A 22,019-nucleotide genomic window follows, 5' to 3' on the forward strand; every position below is an offset into this window, starting at 1 on the left:
TTTACACGCTACTCTAGTGAACCATATCCATCGAGAAATTCGACGAAATCGATCGACTATGGTCCGGTATTTTCCTGTTTATACTAACTGAAATAGTGTCGGACACTTGAGAAGTAAATGTAGGGATTTTTATGATTACAGTTTTATGTTTAGAGGAAATAAAACCTGACATAAATATTGGAAAGCCCTAAAATTTTACTGTATAATAATTCCCTTTGAGTTACCTTATGAGAAAGGAGACTTTTGCTGGGTAAAGACCTGTCAATAAATTTTATAAAGAAACTCTCATGTAAACTCGAGCTAAAGAATAAGCTCCTTATTTCACTGTACTAATAGCTTCACACACCGAAATATTTTCAGCATACCTAAACGTTTGCTTAGCAATGCTAGAGATCCCGGCATCCCGGAATTACGAGATGGAATCCTACCCGCACAGAAGTGGGTAAAATACTAGAAATAATTATTTCCTTAATAATCTAGAGAGTTTTAGCACTAGGTATGTATAATATTAATTAAGTACGTGAATTGGGCTATAATCGAAATCTACTTATGAATCTGAAGCGGTAGGTATATTAAACTATCCTGAGACTGGCATTACGTATGTTTATTGTAGAGTGAATGATTTTTAGAAATTCCACGGGGGCAAAACAGTGGATGATGAGCTATGAGATATGTTTTATTTAAATTTCAATGTATCTAATTTCATAAAGCTTTTTGGGTCTGCGATTGTGATTTCATAATATTATGTCCTTACACACGTATACAATCAGGGAATCTATTATAACCTGTAAAATCATTCTGATTTGCTCACAAGAAATGAAACTTATTGTGATAGTAGTATTCACAAATTATAAAGTTACAGATTTTTCATTTATAAATATTATATGTTTCGAGTTCACGCGTGTCAAAAAAATACGCCCATAAAACATAGTTACGAAAGTCGTCAGTGGTATAATAAATCTTTATGCTTGTACCTTTACATCACGAAATGGGCGTTTCGTGTAGGGAAGTGTTTTCACTCATATAAGTCCGTGTAACGGAACATCCTGGCGTGTGTTTTAAATGTAAATATTCTGTTGTTGCTATTAATAAAAACATGTATCAGATTTGTGACGTCACGATAAGGCTTATGACGACACCTACACGTCTTATAATATATATATGCTATATACAGCCTGTGTTTAGATTAGGTTTTAGTTGCATATAGAAACTGCCTTACTAATATTCTTTCTAAGCTAATTGCAAAGTTTTTTATGCGCTAAAACAAGTTTCAACAAAGCTTTCTTTGTAATGTTAGATTAGAAGTATTTACCTGAAGGTCTACTCGTATGATCATTTTCCGAATTAAAACGCGATAGTTTATAAGTCAAACGCATCCACCTGCTAACTTTTACTTTCAACAATTGGTATATGTATTCAAATTCATTAAATATTTTATTTACTTTGCATTGAAAGCATATAAAAAGTTCAGACAGACAGAGTTGTTAACAGTAAAAACAACAGATAACTTCGGCCAACTGGTATAAACGGGTAGCGAAGGTAAAAATACTGTTGATGATGATGATGAAATATAGATTTAAATACGGTATTAGAGGTCAGGGTGAAAAACAAGCTGGTTCATAAAGCACTCTGTTATCCCTCGAGAATTATTATGCAAGTAACAGAGAGTATTCCTCTTAAAAGTCAGTGCGCCTCGGGGAGAGAAAAATGTATCCTTTGGGATCAAGAACACAAATGAAAGTCCTAATTAATTGCGTTTTGTATTTACAATTACGATGACCTTGACCTTTGGTAAATAAGTTTAGGATTAAGCAGATATTCGTGGAAATTCATCTGCGTGTATGAGATGCGTAGATAATACAGTTAGATTCTGCGTATTTGAGAGTTAACATTGTTCAAATTATCAACGAGATTGTAGTTGTTTAAATCAATTGAGTATATTAATGTTTCAAAATTAATAGTACAAATAAAGGGGTGAAATATTTTCATTTTCTTGTTCTATCCTTATCATTTTAGAGGTCCACTGCACACCTTCACACGGATATCTACAGTCCCAACTTACAAAATCCGGGCAATTACTTAAAGCTTCTGGATTGAAAACCTCAGGACTAAGCTTGACTTGAGGATTAAATAACCTTTGCATAGCAGTCGTATTCGTACTGACAATTAAATTAACAAAGTATTATCGGGACCCGATTCCTTATTACTGTCCAAAATCGGCAACAGGCTAGCTATAGATTAATTTTCTATGAAAATCTGCGCCTCAAGTGGGCGCCGCACGAACTATTTCTACAGTATATTTTAAATGTCAAACTCTCGATAGTACTGACTATAGAGAATCGCGCCTCTGGAGTATGTTTTAAGGGTCTAAGTACTCGAGCCCTTATGTCAACTCGAAGTAATTATTTGCTTTATCAATGAATATAGTAAACTTCGCTTGACTGTGGTCTGCGGTCATAATGTGCGTTGTAATTTAGTTAAATGTTAATTGAATCACGTTGACAAAGGCTAAATAATTAATAACAGTATTGTTATTGTAGATAGTGTTGTGATTTCAGTGTTATTGTACGAATGTTTCACAGGACGGAATTTATGTTGCATGCATGAATTATAATAATTTTAATTGTGTTTTGATTGATTCACAATTGAGCTGTTTAGTAAAAGTGTATTTTACATTAACTATAAATGAATGATTAAATAAATTAACCCATTACTGTTCCACTTGCTGGGCAAGGGTTTCCTCCTGTACCTACCGACTGCTGAAAGCAACCTCACAAGCTATATGAAGAGAAGCAAATACTTAGCAATATTTTTAATAATATTTAGGATAATTTAAATGAAAAACACCACAGTATAAAACTAATAACAGAAATGTCCAAAAATAACCACATCAAGTTGAACTCAAAGCACAAACAGCTACCAATGATGTTAGAATCGCTTACATAAGCAATATGTTCTACTACAGTTCGCGAGTTAACAAACAATGTGTGAGCTTCAAACACTAACGTTCTTATTTCCTAATATAGTATTGTAGATCCTTCACTGAGTATATAATTTACTAGTTATTACCAGTGGCTTGACACAGACATTGACACATTTACATTAATAACATTAGCTTATACCTGACGCTTATTTTCTAAAAATCTATAGTAACTTAAGGGTGACTTCCTACAACTTTTAGCTACCGGCTGTACGAGTGCTTGATTAGCGCCTCTAGCGGGCACTCTAAGAACTATTTTTGCACTACACTTTAAATGTCACATCAATACTCGATGGAACCGACTGTAGATAATAGCGCTACTAGTCTTCATCTGTAAAGTTACAATGTGTGGCAACCTACCAAATCAATAGTTCAATATTAGTATTGTCTTTTACTATACTAAATCACTGAAATGCGAAATTTTATACGTTCATTTTTTCGGAAATTAAATTTCAGAAACAGCGGATCGAGCGATGTACGCGAGTGAACTTGCATTCGGTGCAGTAGTTTACAGACAATATAAGCTGACAAACAAATAAACAGACATTCATATTACACATTAAGTATAGATATCATTATTTCGCGGAATCTAATATTAGTAATATGATCGATACGTTGTATAAGGGTAATATATAACTCGTGTTTGCTAATGCGATGTCTACTCAGTGACATTTATTGACGATGTATGTATCTTGTACGCTTCAATTTGAACAGAAATATATGAGGTATTAGTGGAATCTTCTTAGCAGTATACGTATGTACTGTAATTCGATTTATTATTATTGTATTGTATGTACTATAGGCTCAATACTATATTGATATTTTAGGTAGTGTTGCTATCTGAACATATTTGTTAGATATAAGAGTCAAGCATCAAAGATTTTTTAAGAGTCTAACATTGATCGTGACTCATTAACACGTAATAGCGTTCCTTTATTGTTATATACATATGCGGATAGTTGTAGACAATAACTTCCAATTTCGGCTTTTCATTTCGTTATTCCTATGTATTTATGATTTAGGTACTCTTGGCAGCCAATTTGAGGGGTAAATGGATATACGATTCCAATTAAAGTATTATTTAGGTTGCCTAACTACAAATATAATACAAAATTTGTATCTATCATGTGTATTCACGATACATACAAATTTTGCACTATACCAATACACTCAAATCAGCAATCACTTCAAACAAATTCAACGGACCAAAATCAATTGACAGTGATGCAGTTTGTGAATACGTTCGTAGAATATAGATAAACTAGTTTGTCAAACTTTTGTGCCAGACCTCTTTAACCCAGCCGTGTGCACCAGACCGAAATAATTCATCACAACTGTTACATTTCACTCAAAAACTAGATGTCAAAGGATCATATTAGATTAGAGCGATTAATTCAATTTAGCTTTTAAGACCTGCATTCTTTATATTGTCTACTTTTGTCTTTTTATTTCAGTTTGAGGTCGTAAGTTTGACGCTGAGTTATTAATAAGATTTATTTTATTTAAAGCTTAATTTAGAATCCCACAGGGCAATGAATTTTTCGTGGACTTTCAGACACCTTGATCGTTTGTTATATTTGACCGTCCATAAAATATCGTATCTCCATATATCTAGATTCCAGATCATCTCAGGACATGGTTAGGATAAGTAACATATTTTGTATTTGAGTTAAGCGATGAAGTGTAGATTAATTTAAACGGCTCAATCTTTATTGGGGCTAAATTTAAGAATAAAAGCTATCTTTATCATGTCACTAATTGCTCATAAGAACTTTTCGCCATAATAAAATGTTATTTATATTGTTTCAGGTGAACACCCGCGATAGATTTCTATAAACCATACCTCTACATAGTGCAACGAGTGTAAATTAGTGTTACATTAAGTGCTCAGTGTTCTACCAGTAATTAAATGGATATTTAGCCGTAATCCTATAACTAGTGTTTAAAAATAAAATGCTATAGAGTGCGTTTCCCAAAAGTCTGTTCCCGTGGAAGTCAAGACGAGGACTGCGACTAAGCAGCGATGGCTCGGCCTGAGGTTGTGCGATGAGCCGCCCGAGGAAGAGGGGATGGATGAGCCTAGCGCCGCCAAGCGGCCCTCAGTGCTAACTATCGATAGAGCCGCCTTCTTACTATTGAGAGTCAAGAGAGCTTTTAAGAAGAAGAGGCAGCAGCGGAAGGAAAAACAGTGAGTATATTTATCTATATTACTAGGAAATAATATCTTATCTATGCTCTATCTCCTTTTTTATTATAGGTTCTACTCATTTGAATCGTTCGCTATTAAACTGCCTACGTCTCCTACATGTAACAATACAATTTGTTACCCATGCCATGTATTAAATCCTATGTATTAAATAAAGATCTTGGTAGGCGACAAAATAACGCTACGACGCTAAACAGTGGCGGTAAAAAGTCACAATAGTTAATTAGGAAATATTGAGCGAATAAAATTTCTGAGCAGACAGGACTCAACATAAAATATAATCCACCAGTTTGACATGCTTCAATAAAAATGTAACATGACCTCTAACGAAGTCATGTCATGAAAAATACTAACATAATTTTCCCGACCTCAATGAAGCTTTTGTCTCATTACACATTACCTGCAGATAATTCCCTTTGCTTATACAAATGCAAATGAGGGTAGTTAGCATTGAAGGCACGCACCGAGTTTACTGGGCTCACGATCTGCCCACGCAAGTCCTGTTTGCCGCGAGCATATCGACGCGAACGATGTACATTGCTGTTTTTCAACTAAACATTTTCTTTACGCGTATATATTCCAGCAATGTATATAAATCTTAGCGATAAAGTTAGAATGTGCAAGTCTGTTGGTACAAAACAGCTTCATTAGGCTCCGGTCATTTGAGCAGAGCGGTCGTGTTGGTAGTTTGATTTACGATTATTGTTATTTTATTCTGCTATCTACTTGACACTCTCGCAACTTGGAGAAAAGAATATTCTTACTATCTGAGATTATTTTCGTAAAGACCAAGCAAATATAAATACGTAACATATCTATAACAGAAATATGAAAACGTATCGTAATAATGATAGTCTATTGTAAACATTACAATATTTATCGATTTAGACAACTCTAGATTGTCTTAAAACAATCATTAGCATTTTTTCTCGAAGTACACGAATACGGAATTCCAATAAAACTAAATGTTTAATCGAAAGCTTTTTAGTATTCCAGTCTCCATTCCGCAATTTATCTAAGTCAGACACAGAACCGAAGTTGTTCGTGCTACTGATCGATATTGACTAAGACTTGGTAAATCTAATCAGCTATCTTAGGAGCGACAGCCGAAACTTATCAGCGATCGTATTCATTACGATTCGTTGCTTCAAGATGTCTTTTTTAGGGAGTGATACGATGCCGTCTGGCAAAGGTCATGTCACATAGAAGTAATATTTATTGGAGACAGTTTTCATTTTAGCAGCAAAAAATGTGCAGTGGCAAACTTTCTATATTTTTTACTAATCGTGTGACAATTATTGAATGTTTAGACGTTGTCCAGAAGAGAAGAATTTGCAGCAATTCTTTCGAGTTTCACACGACTTTTAAACTCGCACGAAGGTTGTGGATCGAATCGCAGCGAATTCCTTTCTGGACACGGTCATAATTTAAGCGTGCGTGGTGCCAAAATGTTTTGCCACAGTTTCTACTAAAACGACTGGTAACGATACCTCAATGTACTTTATTAATAAAGAAGTTCACACAGCATTAGGTTTGCTTGCAGGTTCAATTATAATCTGTTCAACAACTTCTTTCTCTGAATCTTCTTTTTTCTCCTCTTTCAATTCAATCTGTTTTTCGTTCTTCTCCTGAAGATTCAAGTCTTTCTTCACTACTGGAAGATCAGGCTTGAAAAGATTTACGTCATTCCTTAATTCTCTGTCGCCAACAATCTGGATATTGTCTTTCGATACCAAGTCTCGCTTTTTTGAGAATGATTTTGGTACTTCGAACCCACCCATGTCCTTCTTCTTTGGGAATAAGAATATTTCAATCGATTTTGTCTTTAGCTGGGGTAATGAAGCTTTGTTTGGAACTGGGTTCTCGAATAAGAAGGGCATCAATGGCATCTGCATTGGTAAAGGACTGTTTGTTATTGGTATGGTGTTGCGAGGTAATAGGGGCTTCATATTTCTTTGGTTGGCAGGAAACTCGAACACAACAGTACCCTCTTGTACGTTCTCATGAGATTCACAGCATAGAGTAGAAGTGAAAGGTTCTTTGTGTGAAGAGAAGAGATCATTATTCATCAGAATCTTGTTAAGGATCCCTGTAGGGTTGGATAAGAAAGAGTCTTTGACGTTACGAAGACTGGAGCATGGACAAGCCTCGTCTGCTGCAGGCTCATTTTTTTGTAAGAAAGCTGGAACATTCGATCGTGAAGATTCCGCATGATGACCTTGATCTGAAAACATAAAACAAAAGTAGTTTTTTTCCTTTGTCGTATCGAATAAAATACGTAAACGATAAGTTTGTATTGGAATAATATTCAGCAAAACAGAAAAACCACTAAACAAACAAATCAAAACGTATCCCCAAACAAAGAGACAACCGATATATTTATATGATATACTTATGCTCCACTCTTTTGGGATACCATCTTAAAATATCTGTATCTTACCACGACCGTTACCGCTGAAATAAAATGCGATTTCCATTTTTCCGAGATTCACTAGAGAATTGGTTATGGTAGGCATAGGCCTGTAGGTCTCGCGGGACGAGGCCACGGCCAGATACGATAGCAGAACAGCCACCGCGTTCGACAGCATACTCTAAAATAAAATGACATTTTTATTTAAGACTCTCCATTTTTGTTTGCTCCAGATATTGATATTGAATAAGTTTTAGAATGTGATTTTAGTCTTACTTACGAAGTTTTTACTTTGCTGGAATAAAAGGAATCAAATTAGAAACGACTTTATAACAGCTGTCTTTAGGTAGCTACGACGTATCGTGTCTTTAATTGTTTTGTAATTGCCTTCATTCGCTTCAGTTGCATTTCCGAATGCTATTAGCCTCTGTTTCTAATGGATTGAACAAATATACATAGAAGTATACGTTGTTTCGGTATAAAAACAGCATTTGTAAAAACCTCGTCTGGTTTAAAAGAAAAAGCGTTCCGGTTTTATAAATTCAAGAAAAGATAAATATTGTAAATGGACAAAGGATAACCAAGATTCTGATTTAAGTAAGAGCTTAAAAAATGAATATTAAGGGAGGTTTTGCTTACCGTTCTCGCTCGGTCTACAAGGAATAACGAATTGATTGAAATTCGGCTCAAATCAAATTCTTTTTGTTTCGCAACTTCGATTTAGGTTTTATTGCTTTTCCATTTTATCGAAGCGATTGAGAAATACCAATTGTTGGCAAATTTTTGGTTGAAACGAGATTATGAATGTACTTTCTCAGCATCCTTTGATCGAACTTAGGAATACTTTTATTATGATATAGGTATTGAAAGGGGTTTCGGAGGCTTACGTGCGATATTATACTTATGGATGTTAGGATGAATAAGATGAGAAGATAATTCTTTTGTTTTTATTGACAACCGGACTAACTTTAAGCTTTTTTTTATCTAGATTTCCATGTTATATAATACTTTTTGATATTTTATCTTGGTTAAAAAAGTTTTTTTTTCTTTAGTGCTTTATAATCATTTATAATGTAGTCTCCGAAGTTGATTTAATTCTCTTTTATAAATTTAAAGCTCCATGATTGTCGTGAAAAATACTTTTATACATTAGAAAGGGGATCGCATGAAATCTTTTCATGTGGACGAATTCGTGGAAAAGAGTTAAAGAATAATGAGACATTAGACGTTTAAACGAAGGGTTCCACGAAAAAAGTTCCGCAATCTATATTTCTTCTTACGAGATTATAAAGATTATGTTTATATGATATAAGTAGGTACTTTATACCCTTCAATGGTATATTTAGCATCGGTGAAGGAACTCTGCATATTCTCATTGAAGTGTCGTTTTATTTATTCCTATTTCGATACGAATGCATTTCAGCAGGCGTATGCAAGCAATAAAATGTTAAATTGTATTTATTTATAAACCTCGATTTCTGAAACTGATCGTAAAACTTCATACGTTAAGTGTTGCACGCAACAACGTTTACCCCTAAATTGGGGTAAATTTATTGAGCCGAGTTTTTATTTAAATGTTGCGTGTACTGTGGAGGAACGAGGTGATCACGTTCCTCCAACACAAAGGGAGGATCCTCCGACCAGGCGAGGTGATCGTGCCTGGTGGGCCTAGGCTGCCCGACTGTTGTAGTCGGGAACTTGTATATATAGTCAGTTGCAGTGCAAACTTCGATAGCGCGATCTAGGACTTGTGACGTCAGTCACACTGCGCGTGGTGGTTGGTTGCGCGCTGGTCCCAGTAGATGTCGCTGTATGTAGCGAGCCGCTACATCACTCCCCCTCAGACCGTAGGTCGATCTTCTCTTCATGTCCGTCAGTCTCTCCAGTGCCATGCATTGATGAGTTCCAGTGAGTCGGAACTCGAATTCCGCTAGTCCCAGTGAGTCGGAACTGTATGCCGCTAGTCCCAGTGAGTCGGAACTGTATGCCGCTAACTCCAGTGAGTCGGAGAGGTGCGGTGTGCGGTGTGCGGTGAAGTGTCCCCAGTGAGTCGGGGCGAGGTGCTTGTTGTCTGCGGTGAGTCGAGACGAAGCGTTGCGGTGCCCTGGGTGCGTCAGAGTAGCGTGACGATGATGCCCAGGTTGGATGCCGCTGAGGCCGTAGGGTATGCCAGTCATGTGCGTGAGCGACATGTTCGTGGAGTGCCCTGGTGTGGCCGAAGATGCTGGCTGGAGTTGTACGACTGCTGCTGTAGGAGTGAGGAGTGACGAGGGTGCGAAGGTTTGCTGCTGCTGGTCTGCTCCTCGTGAAGGCTGCTTCCAATCACGTCGGGGTCACCACTGTGGAGGAACGAGGTGATCACGTTCCTCCAACACAAAGGGAGGATCCTCCGACCAGGCGAGGTGATCGTGCCTGGTGGGCCTAGGCTGCCCGACTGTTGTAGTCGGGAACTTGTATATATAGTCAGTTGCAGTGCAAACTTCGATAGCGCGATCTAGGACTTGTGACGTCAGTCACACTGCGCGTGGTGGTTGGTTGCGCGCTGGTCCCAGTAGATGTCGCTGTATGTAGCGAGCCGCTACATGTACTATTCCTATCACACTTTGCCTGTCTTTCAGGAACCTTAAAACGATTTATTTTCGTAATTACGCTGGGGATTAGATTTTATTCAATTTAAATAGTTTAGGTTTTTTTACACGCTGTTGGTAATAGATTAGGCGACTACCTTTTTACGAGCTATGAAATATCAAAGACATATTTTAGCATAGAAATTCGAGGTAGTGGCGTCTCAATTTAGTATTTTCATTAGGATCAATTGAGTGCCTGATGTAATTTTTTAGACTGTAATTTTAAATGCAACATTATTTATGAATTCGATCACAAGTTTAATAATTATTCGACTTCCCTATTCTGAATAAGTGGCGTAATTATATTTCATTAGTTATTACCGATTATTTATGTTTCTATATAATTTATTGGTTATACTTATTACAAGAATCGATTCGTCATGTCAGCCATCGTTAATGTTTGACAGCTACGCCTTCCTTAACTCATTACTGAAATGTTTATAGTGCACTAATGCATTTCAGAGGGGTGACACGAATGAAAACATTTCGAAGGGCTGGCTTTTAATGAAAATGGTAGGAATTAATGACCGTTAAAACCGACAATAAAGGGGTGATTGCGTATCATTTTAAAGGTTAACTAATATTTTGTAGAACTATAAATGAAAATGGTAATTATATGTCACATTTTTGTGTTTTTTATTTCAAGTGCCAAGTATTTTTTTGGGAAAGTAATTAGTTTGATTGATAACTAAAAAGTTTAACACCCAAATTAAATAAGGTTGCCGTTTTATGTTTCTATCGCGGGATATTTTATAAATATTTTCATTATCTTTCTTTTCATACATTATATCCGCCTGATATACCTAAAGGTGTAGGCAGAGTACTTATATGAAAACGACGCCCGCGTATCGCCATTCACAATGTTTGTATTGTAGTTGGAGGTGAGCTGATTGCCTTATACCAGGCGCGTTACTAATCTTCGGACTATTATTGAGAATAATCTAATATCAATTAGAAAAAGACCAATAGCACTTTGTCCAGCATGGGCATTGAGCCCGGGACCGCTAAGTCAACAGTCAACACAACTGACCGTGTCACAGAGGCAATCTAAATATTATACATAGTTTCATTATTTATAATAGTTTAATTTATCTATACTATATAATCTATAATAATATAATAAAGATGAAGAGTTTGTTTGTTTGTTTGTTTGTTTCTTTGTTTGTTTGTTTGTTTGTTTGAACGCGCTAATCTCAGGAACTACTGGTCCGATTTGAAAAATTATTTCAGTGTTAGATAGCCCATTTATCGAGGAAGGCTATAGGCTATATATCATCACGCTACGATTAATAGGAGCAGAGTACCAGTGAAAAATGTTACAAAAACGGGGAAAATTATGATTCTCTTATGTGACGCAAGCGAAGTTGCGCGGGTCAGCTAGTAATATTATAAAGCTGAAGAGTTTGTTTGTTTGTTTGTTTGAACGCGCTAATCTCGGGAACTACTGGTCCGATTTAAAAAATTCTTTCAGTGTTAGATAGCCTATTTATCGAGGAAGGCTATAGGCTATATAACATCACGCTACGGTCATTAGGAGCGGAGTAGCAACGAAAAATGTTACAAAAACTTTGACTCACTCTCTTAGGTGACGCAAGCGAAGTTGCGCGGGTCAGCTAGTTATACAATAAAGCTAAAATACGCGAAGTATTTGCTAGAATACCAAACTGTGTACAACTCTATTTACGGTGAATAAATGAATGTTGAATTCGAATAGTTTGTAAATGTAAAAGCGATTGGTTTCAAACAAATTGAAAGTTTGTCCGATTTCAATGATACGTTGTTTAACCTTCCCTTCAGTCGTTATAAGTTTTAGTCAATCGGTTTGGTTTACTTTAATTAATTTGCTGGTACAAATTGGACCAAAGTACTTTAGATTTTCATTGTAGCTAATCTTTGTTACGACAGCAAACTAAGTAAATGTGATGAAATTATTTATAATGTAGTTTTGGTATCTTAACATAGTACAACAGTCATATACAGTTTTAAATACATGTACGTAGCGTAAACTGTGGTTTTTAATATTTATATTCATAAACTAAGCGTTTTTCCCAAAGGGATAGGCAGGAACCAGGTAAGGCAATTTAAAATTTCTCAAATATTAGAAAACAATTTATCTGTTATACATGTTCAAAACACGAAACTCCTACGCAATTTTTATAAGTACATAAGGGAAAACATTTTACCCCAAAAATCTGTCAAGGAAAGTGTAAAAACAATCGTATTTCCTCATGCGTGACGTCATACATATTTTATTAGCTTCGGTGTAGATTTCGTTCTTTGGACTGGCAACCCTCAAACGGTTTGGTTAGCACGTTAACAGTAAAACGCAGAAATGGCACTCGCACATTTGGCATTCACGTTATTGGTACGTACACGCTTGGAATTCGGCCATTTTGTTTTAACGCACAAGTTATAGCTCCAAAAATGATTTTGTGTTTTCGAACATTGTAAACTTTAGTTTACATGTATCTTTTTGATTTTGTGGGGATTTTTTCGGTTTGTCAAAGTTTTGAACTATAACGTATAATTATTCGTTCCACTATGCGTATGCTGTTATATACTACATTCCACATAAGGGAAAAATATAACATGAAACTAAGTCAATTACGCAATTTAATTTCGGATTGCTTGACGTTTTGGCCTTCGTAATTCTAGTGTTATAATTTTAATCTAATACAGATAAAAGTTCCTTTATATAAAAAAATACAAAGCTAAGTTATATGCTCATATTATGAATAGAACCAGATGTAGGCAATACACGCGCCAATCAGAATAGAGAATCAATTTGGTATCGTTTTTCATCTGATCTGTGTTCGTATTTCTGTTTTGTGCTTTTTGCCTATAAATATGGATTGAAATTGAAACGTTTGGCTATCGCTGAACGATACAGATGAGGTTTTTTTGTTACGCCGACAGGCAAAATGTAGATCCATATTATATTCATCCGTTCACGTAAGAAAAACCTAAGTTTATTGTCGACATTTTTGTAGAGTTTTGATACTGCTCGAGAGTATACGTACTACATATTTTACTACGAAATAAAATTCTTAATGTAAAAATACAATTTATTTAAAATTTAACAATAAATCAAAACTATTTTTTTATTCAGATGTATTTTTTTTAAGATTTAAGTTATTCTTACCTTAATTTGCTATAAGAATAATAGTTATGTTAGAATTGATTATACTTATGGCCAGTGACGTTGTTTAAAGTGGTGCAACGTTGCCGAACTTCGCTTCGGACATAAGCAAGCAATGTCGCCACATAATAATATGTCAAACGAGAACAGACACATGTCGTGGGACATTTGTCCCCTAACAAACTGGCTTAACTTTAGAAAAACATTCGCGTTTATAATACTTTCACGTACACTTATCATATTTCTTTAATATCATATTTTGTGTTTTAACAGATGTGTGCAATACTAGAGGACAGTGAAGCAAATAATAATACCGTACTCAATGTCAAACCTCTCTTGGATCCTAAGAGACGGAGCGAGATTGTCGACGACGCGTTTTTAGAACAAAAAGATGTTTTATTAGATATGGTATGTATTATAATAGTGAAGGAATCGAAAAGGATATTGAAAGGATATTTAGTGTTATACATATTATATACAAAAAACTCGCTTCTTAAATATAAAACGTTTGATGGTTAAAATGATTCCTTCTACGGATTTTTTTAATAATTATATATATTATGGTGGTAAGGGCGGAGGGTTGTGAAACAAACAGCCTTAGAAATGTTCTAATGTTAGTTTCCATGTTAAATTGCCGTAAATCGATCACAGTAAAAATATTAAATCAGAATCGTGATATTATTTCTACATATAAGAATATACCTATTCGACAAAATTATCAGAAATAATTTTCGTGCATGTCTGCTTGGAGTCAAAATTTGCAGCATTTAAAGACACGTTGCGGTTTAGCAAAGTATTATAGTTTCAAAATTGATTAAAACCAAAGCACACTCGCACGTTTTAATAGAACTTTTAGTTCTTAAGTGAGTACCTAATGAGTTTATTTTCAATATTACTTCAATATTAAACAACGAACGCTTAAAACGTCGTCAAACGGGTACAGTACATCGCATCTTGGCAACGATATTACAGTCTTAGTTAGAAAGTTTATAAACTTATAACTATAAACTAGATTGGTTGAAGGAACAATTGATCCTTTGCTATATTACCCTCGATGTGCGAACTTTGAAACAAATCAATTACCCCGTTATACCTCGGGCTCTCAGAAACACTTGCGTTATATACACCTATAACTTTATCTATATTTTATTTATTAAACATCTTTATAACATAGTTATTTAGTTGATGTCCCACAAAACAACCGACGCCGTTTGACTGTAGGATCGAAAATTATGGTACATAACAATAATTAATTACATTATTTAAACGTAAAACAAAAAACAATACATAAACATTATTATTATATTACATGTTATTCGTGTAGTAAGTCTCTTGAAAGTTTATTCTTAAATATACTCTACTTCTCTTCATTTCTAATAACCTCTGGTAAGCCGTTCAAGACAGATAAACATACTTATATCTTCGACACTTTCTCCTAAATCCATGGCACTCTAAAGATGAAAGGTATTTAAAGCCGTTATTTTAATTTTACGAAGTGTCTTTACCCTATATTTGTAAATTTATCTGTCATTGACGTAAAATTTGTTTTTCGGAGATTATCCCTGCCTGCTTCCGTGAAAGGTCCAATCCATTACTTGCGCTGTTTTCCTCAGAGATCAGATGTCGATAGCATTTTTGCTTATTATTTTTATCCCGGATGACATTTCCATTTTAACTTGTGATACTATGTTTAACAGGAATTCGTTTTCGTGAATAAATTTTTGCTACATAAATCTTTACAACGTGCAATAGTGAGGCTTGCTGCACACATATTCGGGCCGGCACGTTCGATTCGGTAGTATTTATTGAACAACAAAACCGGCTTGAAGTAATTACTGCAGTTGTTTGGCTTGTGCTGATCGACTAGTCCCTTCAGTACCGATCGCTACCATTCAGTTTTTGTAAATATGTGAGTGGCAAGCCTAACAACTTTAAAGCTGTGACATCAGTGCAATAGATGTGTACAGTGATGTGACCACTAAATCAAGAAGGTCTTAAGTATAAAGCACAAGGAAGAAGTCAAAGAAACTGATAAAATAAACCCATTATTTCAGCTAGAATCAAAACTTAAAGAAGTGAGAGACAAAAAGAAGAAAAAGGTAGAACGCACTACAAATAAATTCTCTAACAATGTAGATGCACTGGCAACGTTGCATGATAACGAGTGTGAGAATTTGTTGAAAAACGTCGACGTGCAACTTAGAGTCAATGGTATCGGCGCCGTCGGAGCCGCTGATATTAAACTCAAATATGGCAATAATGGTAAAAGTGATTTGTTTTGAAATTGCATTTTTATATTTCTTTATTTAAATGATTTGGTTCTAAGTTTTTAACAGATAAGCAGATAATAATGTGGTTTCTGCCACTATTTGTGACAAGAGCAAATAGCTGACTGCGGTTAGACTGTTTTATAATTCTTAGATTAGAATTAATGGTGGTTCAAATATTTTGCTCATGCAGGACAATAAAAGTATAGAAAACCGTGTAGAAGGTCTGTTGACATGCTGGATGGTATTACAAATGACATCTGCAACATGATACCATGTAATAGCTTCTGTTTAAACGTAAAATTGTTTTTGCGCTTCAATTCCTAACAAAATATCTGATTAAAAATATTTATGATGAAAAATATGTCCAGCTATCTTAATAAATCTTAGCATTTAAAATATAATGTACATAAGTGACGTCATAGAGCACCTTGACATAGATAGTGAGTGTATCGTGAGATGGGTCAGTTAGTAGAGGACACCACTTAACCCTGCGGCGTGCATAACTGTATGCACATACATACATACATACATTCAATAATATAATAACTACTGCTTGTTATGTAACCTTAGAACTTTGCAAGTGCGAATAATTTGTGGATAACTACTGTTGGATACTATTAGGTTGGGGAAAAAGTCTTTTCGTATTATAGTATGTATGAACTTGTAATAAAATCTCTTTGGCTTCAAGAGTCACAAATGAGTACACGGTTCATTAGGTTTCTTGTGTAGAGAAAAGATTTTATTACAAGTTCATACATACTATAATGCGAAAAACTTTTTCCCCGACCTAATATTTTCAACTATCGACCACCGGCTAGCTATGGACACAAAATTTGTATGGTATGGAAACGTGGCTACGCGAACAAATTAAGTGCATTTTAAATGTCAAACTTTCGATCCTGTAGAAAATTGTAAACTTGAAAGTAGAAAGTATTTGTTGCGTTTCTGTCACGTACATCTCTTGTTTATAATAATAATATGTCTTGCCTATCTTATAGCGATTTTTTCACACACCCAGTTAAATAACGCGATAGTTTTAATTAGGGGTGCCATTTAGAATTAGTTATTTTGTCATATATTAGAGGTATCAACTCAATGATAGTAAATTGTTTCACGGACAGCAGATAACTTTAAACTTGTCAACAATCGAGTGTTTGTAATATTAATTGAAATATCTGCCATTCAAGGTAAAGGCACAATTAGTTTGAACTCTACGGGAATATCAAACGTTGGTCAAGCTCAATTGGAAATGGGAGTTGGAGACGGTGCTGTCTATATCCCTGGATTAAGCAGTCTGTTTGTTGGTAAGAAGAAATATATTTCGCTATAGTTGTACGTGAAATTTCTAAAAAGGCTTATGTCTTATATCTCTGTAATGAGAGATAAGCCCTTTTGGAAATTACACATTCAATTGAGCTCTGCTGTGTTCAAATCCTGTCTAACCCATATAACCTTCTTCTGGTAGATAAAGAATTAAGGTTTCTTAAAACTAATAAACTACTTTAACGTTTCTGGAAATTCAAACGTTTAAGTCAGTTCAACTAAAACAGCGATTGCATTAAAAGTTCTCGGCATCTCCGACTAGAACGAAAACTTTTAAACTTACATGCCAGTTACATTCTTTCTCATTTAAAATTTCTTCAAACTACTTTAAAAAACCTTCTTAACATAAGAAATAAACACCTATTTCATAGTAATCTCTGCATCACCCCACAATACACTGATAGAAAATGCTCCTAGCGTTAAGTCTGTCTTTGCACAACGCTGTATATTAAGTTTAAATAAAAAAAATACATTCATAATATTCTCTTTCAAAGATCGTAAGCTACTGGATTGTGCCCAAAGAGCTGTAGCAGCTTCAGCAATAAAACCTCGACAGGACGCGACACGTAGAAGCGATAAAGATAATGCAACGAATGCCGAAGGGACACCTAAAACCACTACCCTCGCTCCTGTGACCGAATCTCCTATAGTCACTGATTCTACAGCTACTCCTAAGCCTTCTACCATCCCCACTACTTCTGTTCATCCCGTTACACCACCTGATGCTGAGAACGTGACGGTTTCTTCCACCGCAAGTACTCCAGCTCCTCAAGCAAGCAGCACAAATGTTATTAATGCTGTTTAAAATGTTCATTATAAAGATGAATCTGGTATTGGTGTATTTTATTTTACCCCTTATTTAGCAAAGTAGGTGTGCCTAGCTTCTGACTGCAACTTCGTCCTTGTAGAAGGCGAAATTATTCCACGGGATTCCATGGATAAATAGTAATCTATGTTTCATTCCAAGACATATATTCTATCTGTATGCCAAATTTCTTTCGAATCCGTTCACCCCTTACGTGATTTAATAAACCAAAAAGGTAATAAGTATTTAGAGAAAAAAAATTAAATGTATTTTACTAAAATAGTTTATGTCTGAAGAAAAAGTAATTTCTATTTGGTAGCTTACTTACACAGGCATAGTACGACCCAGTGGTGAAAATATAAAAATGCTGGGCCAAGCTTATGTCAACAAAAATATAGGTCTCTTTAATCTGGCTTCTATGGTAACTGTGATGATTAACAAGCTCAAAAGAAGACATTATTCGACATCAAATAAAAGCAAATACTCGTGCAAAAGGCTGGTAAGCAGACAATTTTCTGAGATTCCTTAATACCTGCGTGCGTAATTGTGTTCATGTTACGTAATTTCGTGTATGTACTTAAGAAAATTACAACGTGTTACCGTCTTTTGGCTTTATATTGCGAAATAGTTTTTATTTCGGCGTGAATATTGTAGGAGTAGTATTTTTACGAAGTAAGTAATTGAAGAACAAATACACTTCGTCGCCTACTAAAAATTTTGCGAATCAATTTATCAACAACTAGCTGACCCGCGCAACTTCGCTTGCGTAACATAAGAGAGAATGGGTCGACATTTTCCCCGTCTTTGTAACATTTTTTACTGGTACTCTGCTCCTTTTAGTCGTAGCATGATGTTATATAGCACTGAATGAAATATTTTTTCAAATCGGACCAGTAGTTCCTGAGATTAGCACGTTCAAACAAACAAACAAACTCTTCAGCTTTATAATATGAGTATATTGAGTATAGATGTGATAGAGTGAATAGCAAAAAGGCACATCTGGTATTCAACCGTATAATAGTGGGTCTAACTTACTACATTCCGGAAAGCATGATGACACAACTCGGCACTCATTGGGCTACGTTTTGCAAATGGTGTTCATTCCTTGCTCCGACCTCCCGCCGTCCCGCGCGATTCAATTTAAGGAGTTATGTTTAGAATGCTACGTGAGAGAATGAACGTCATTTACTGATGCTTTTACGCAACTTTTTGGCTTATGCAGAAAACAATGTGCATACCGACGTATTTTCAGAATTTGAATGTAACTTGTAGTCTAATAATGCCTCAGGTTTAGGTCACCATGCCGCTACCATTGCGCCGGAAGGTTGTGGGTTCGATTACCAACCGGGACAATTATTTGTGCGATCCACACATAATTGTTTCGGGTCTGGTTGTACTTTGTGTCCGTTTAAAAAAAATATGTTTACGTAAAAGTCCCCACGACACAAAGGCTATTCTTAGTGCGGAAGTTGTCTTTTAAAAAAAAGTTTTGGTAATTACTCAGAATTTCAACAAAATAAATATATCTCAATTTATTACAATACTCCTGATGCTTTCATGTGCATCCTATGTAGGTACATTAAATGCGGTGCGAAGCGTGAGGTACAAATACCAGGATCAAACGTGCGGTGCATTTCGTAACCGCAGTACTTCGCCTCAATCATGTTTAGCGTTCGAAGCTCTAAGAAACTTGGAGCAGATCCCAGGAACTTGTTCAACTCTAGTAACCAAGAATTACTTTCACCTAATTGCCAAGCGACTAGTCGACAATGCATTTAATTGAAAAAGCGATTATAACAGTAGATATACACAATATTGTTAGACTGCCTCCGTGGCGCAGTGGTTTAGGTCGCCACGCCGATACCACTGCAACGGGAGGTCGGGGGTCCGATTCCCACACGGGACAATTATTTGTGCGATCCACAAATAATTGTTTCGGGTCTGGTTGTGCTTTGTGTCCGTTGTTTGTATGTTTGTAAAAGTCCCCGCGACACAAGAGCAATTCTTAGTGCGGGAGTTGTCTTTAAAAAAAAAAATATATATATTTATCATTTCTTCTTTATATGAGTAATACTTGAATGAGAAGGCAGTAGAAAAAAAAGGCAAATGAAATACACCCGCTTTTTGCCATAAAAATCTTAGTTCTATTTAATAGAGGACGAGCCTATTGCTATAAACCAGACACGTCACCAAACTCCGAAATACTACTAATGTTACATAAATTAGAAAAAGACCAATAACATTTTGTCCGACCCGGGAATCAAACACGAGACCCCTGACCTGTTTAACAGTCGGATACCCTGCCGACCACACCACAGTGGCAGTAAGAAACAAATTATAAACTTGTAAAATCAGTTTTTATAAACAATTTTATTATTTTCAAGGGTAAAATAATGCTGTCTAAAATAACAAGAACCATCTATCAAGTAGTATATTATCATGTAAACTAATCTTTTGATATAAGACCACATTCATTACATGAATTTATTCTACAAGGGTTTTTGTTAAATTGCGTGTCTTATTGCCTCGGGTCTTGTAGATTATTCAACAAGATTGGTTTATATTGTGAACTTTAGAGGGCACAGCTAATAAAAAACAGACTTAACTTAAAGTATGGCAGTAATTGCGAATGTTGGCAAAGTTCCATTCGTTGATCTAGCCGCTTAGGGTTGATATTTGATAGAAATATTAGACAATGTTTTGGGTCTCTTTAAATTATCTCTATGCAACATTTCATTAATATCGGTTTCAGCAGTTAAGCCGCGAAATCGTAATATACGAAAACATATAAAGACAAACTTTCGTATATGTATGTTTTTATTATATTATAAGGCAATGTTTATTATGTTTTCAACTACATTTATGCTTAATTTTATTAAAGTTGAATCAATGGTTTAGCCTCGAAGGATACAAAAATATACAGAGATAAATGCAGACAATCTTTGTTTGTTGAACAGAATTTGATTTATGTCAATTAAAGTTAAAGGTCTCATTACTCATTAGTATGACGAGGGCATTTTGTGTATTTTAAACCTTTCTTAAAACTAACTTGCCTTTAAATACCAGCTTTTCTTACAGATTTTCTTTAAAAACAAGTAAAAAGCTTAACAAACACACATCACGTTGTTTCTTTGACGTATAATTTTCTCAGCAGTCTTCAGAGGGTTGGTGGGGGTTGTAATCTCGGGGTATCTGGTTTCATTTGTCGTTGCTTTTGTCCGCAGCTGAAATGTCAAGGTAACACGTACGTTGTGTAACGAAGTGCTACCGTCTGTGGTGGGATTATAGTTGGACGTAGTAGTGGGTGATTTTTTGGCACTTTTGCACAAAAGTTGTTCTTTTGATGACCATATTTAAGTTGTATTCTTGTTTCTTTTTGTCGTGAAGACTTGGTCAAGCATACGAACAGCCGATACAGAGTACAATCGGACCCGAAATTACTAGCTTATACGAAAAACTATATTTTATATAGGGTTCAAGGGCCAATGTGTCTATAAACCTATAGATAAATATCGACTAAATTAAAAAGTTTTGTTGTTTTCTTGATTTAGCTGTCACTTTTAGATTCTTGAATGGTAGTTTAATTGACACTAAATGCGTGCCTTAATAATAAATTTTCGCAAACAAGTCGGTTATGAGTTTGATTAGTAAATAGTGTGGGGTCACGTTATATCACATGAAAAAAAAATTGCCTTTACTATGTCAAATATGCTTCCACAAACAAATAAGTGAACCATCTCTATCAGTCTCTATACAAAATCTACTAGTGATATTGTAGTAGAAATCTCAAAGGATAAAAATCCGTGTGATTTGAACAGCGGCAATAATTCCTGATGATGTTGTTATTCGATATCTATTCTTGTTGTGTTTGTTTGTGAAACGGATGCCGTCGAGGAAATCTTGATAAATGGTGCTCCGATACACTCAGTATATTCAATACGTGTTAGAGTATTCCTTCAAGTAGTGTGTTTCAATTTAAGCTCGGCGAGACGGTGAAAATTTATGTACTTGCTTTATTAATAGCAGAAGCATATGGTATTTTTGTCTTGAAGATTTAGTAGGTGTGGTAATCCGTTTCTGAGATGAGTATTTTTTTTTCAAACGTAAACGGTGGTGGTCAAAAATTGTGCTAGAAAGTAGATCATTGGAACATTTTTATGTGGAGACTAGACAGAAAGTACACAGCTTAGACAGTCAAGATCACTATTGGGAATAATCTAATGGAAATAATGTAAAGGCATGATGTAATTTAAGGCAAG

The 22,019-nt window shown here is 35.3% G+C and overlaps 3 protein-coding genes across 5 annotated transcripts in view; 2 read left to right on the forward strand and 1 right to left on the reverse strand.

The window, feature by feature from the left end:
* LOC142974909 (uncharacterized) overlaps positions 1–22,019 on the forward strand; it is a 196,029-nt gene that overhangs the window by 78,919 nt on the left and 95,091 nt on the right. The window contains exon 2 of the mRNA XM_076117479.1: positions 4,790–5,168. Within this exon, the coding sequence (XP_075973594.1) occupies positions 5,050–5,168 (119 nt within the window). The 5' untranslated portion in view covers positions 4,790–5,049. The remainder of the gene's footprint in view (positions 1–4,789; positions 5,169–22,019) is intronic.
* LOC142975070 (uncharacterized) lies at positions 6,668–8,384 on the reverse strand. Of its 3 annotated transcripts, XM_076117719.1 has the most exons (4): positions 8,236–8,374; positions 7,877–7,891; positions 7,627–7,777; positions 6,668–7,410 (listed from the first exon to the last, which is right to left on the reverse strand). In XM_076117719.1, exons 3-4 carry the CDS (start codon positions 7,772–7,774, stop codon positions 6,704–6,706), a joined length of 855 nt encoding a protein of 284 aa, XP_075973834.1. In that variant the 5' UTR covers positions 7,775–7,777; positions 7,877–7,891; positions 8,236–8,374; the 3' UTR covers positions 6,668–6,703. The 3 variants fall into 3 exon arrangements, with proteins under 3 accessions (XP_075973834.1, XP_075973835.1, XP_075973836.1); XM_076117720.1 differs by lacking the exon at positions 7,877–7,891 and having other exon boundaries at positions 8,236–8,384; XM_076117721.1 differs by lacking the exon at positions 8,236–8,374 and having other exon boundaries at positions 7,873–7,891.
* LOC142974730 (uncharacterized) lies at positions 12,436–17,785 on the forward strand. The gene is made up of 5 exons (XM_076117216.1): positions 12,436–12,588; positions 13,636–13,770; positions 15,417–15,624; positions 16,820–16,936; positions 17,450–17,785. The coding sequence occupies exons 1-5, from the start codon at positions 12,556–12,558 to the stop codon at positions 17,758–17,760; spliced, it is 804 nt and encodes a 267-aa protein (XP_075973331.1). The 5' UTR covers positions 12,436–12,555; the 3' UTR covers positions 17,761–17,785.

The sequence above is a fragment of the Anticarsia gemmatalis genome, chromosome 8 (assembly GCF_050436995.1).
Source record: "Anticarsia gemmatalis isolate Benzon Research Colony breed Stoneville strain chromosome 8, ilAntGemm2 primary, whole genome shotgun sequence".
NCBI classification, from domain to species: Eukaryota; Metazoa; Arthropoda; class Insecta; order Lepidoptera; family Erebidae; genus Anticarsia; species Anticarsia gemmatalis.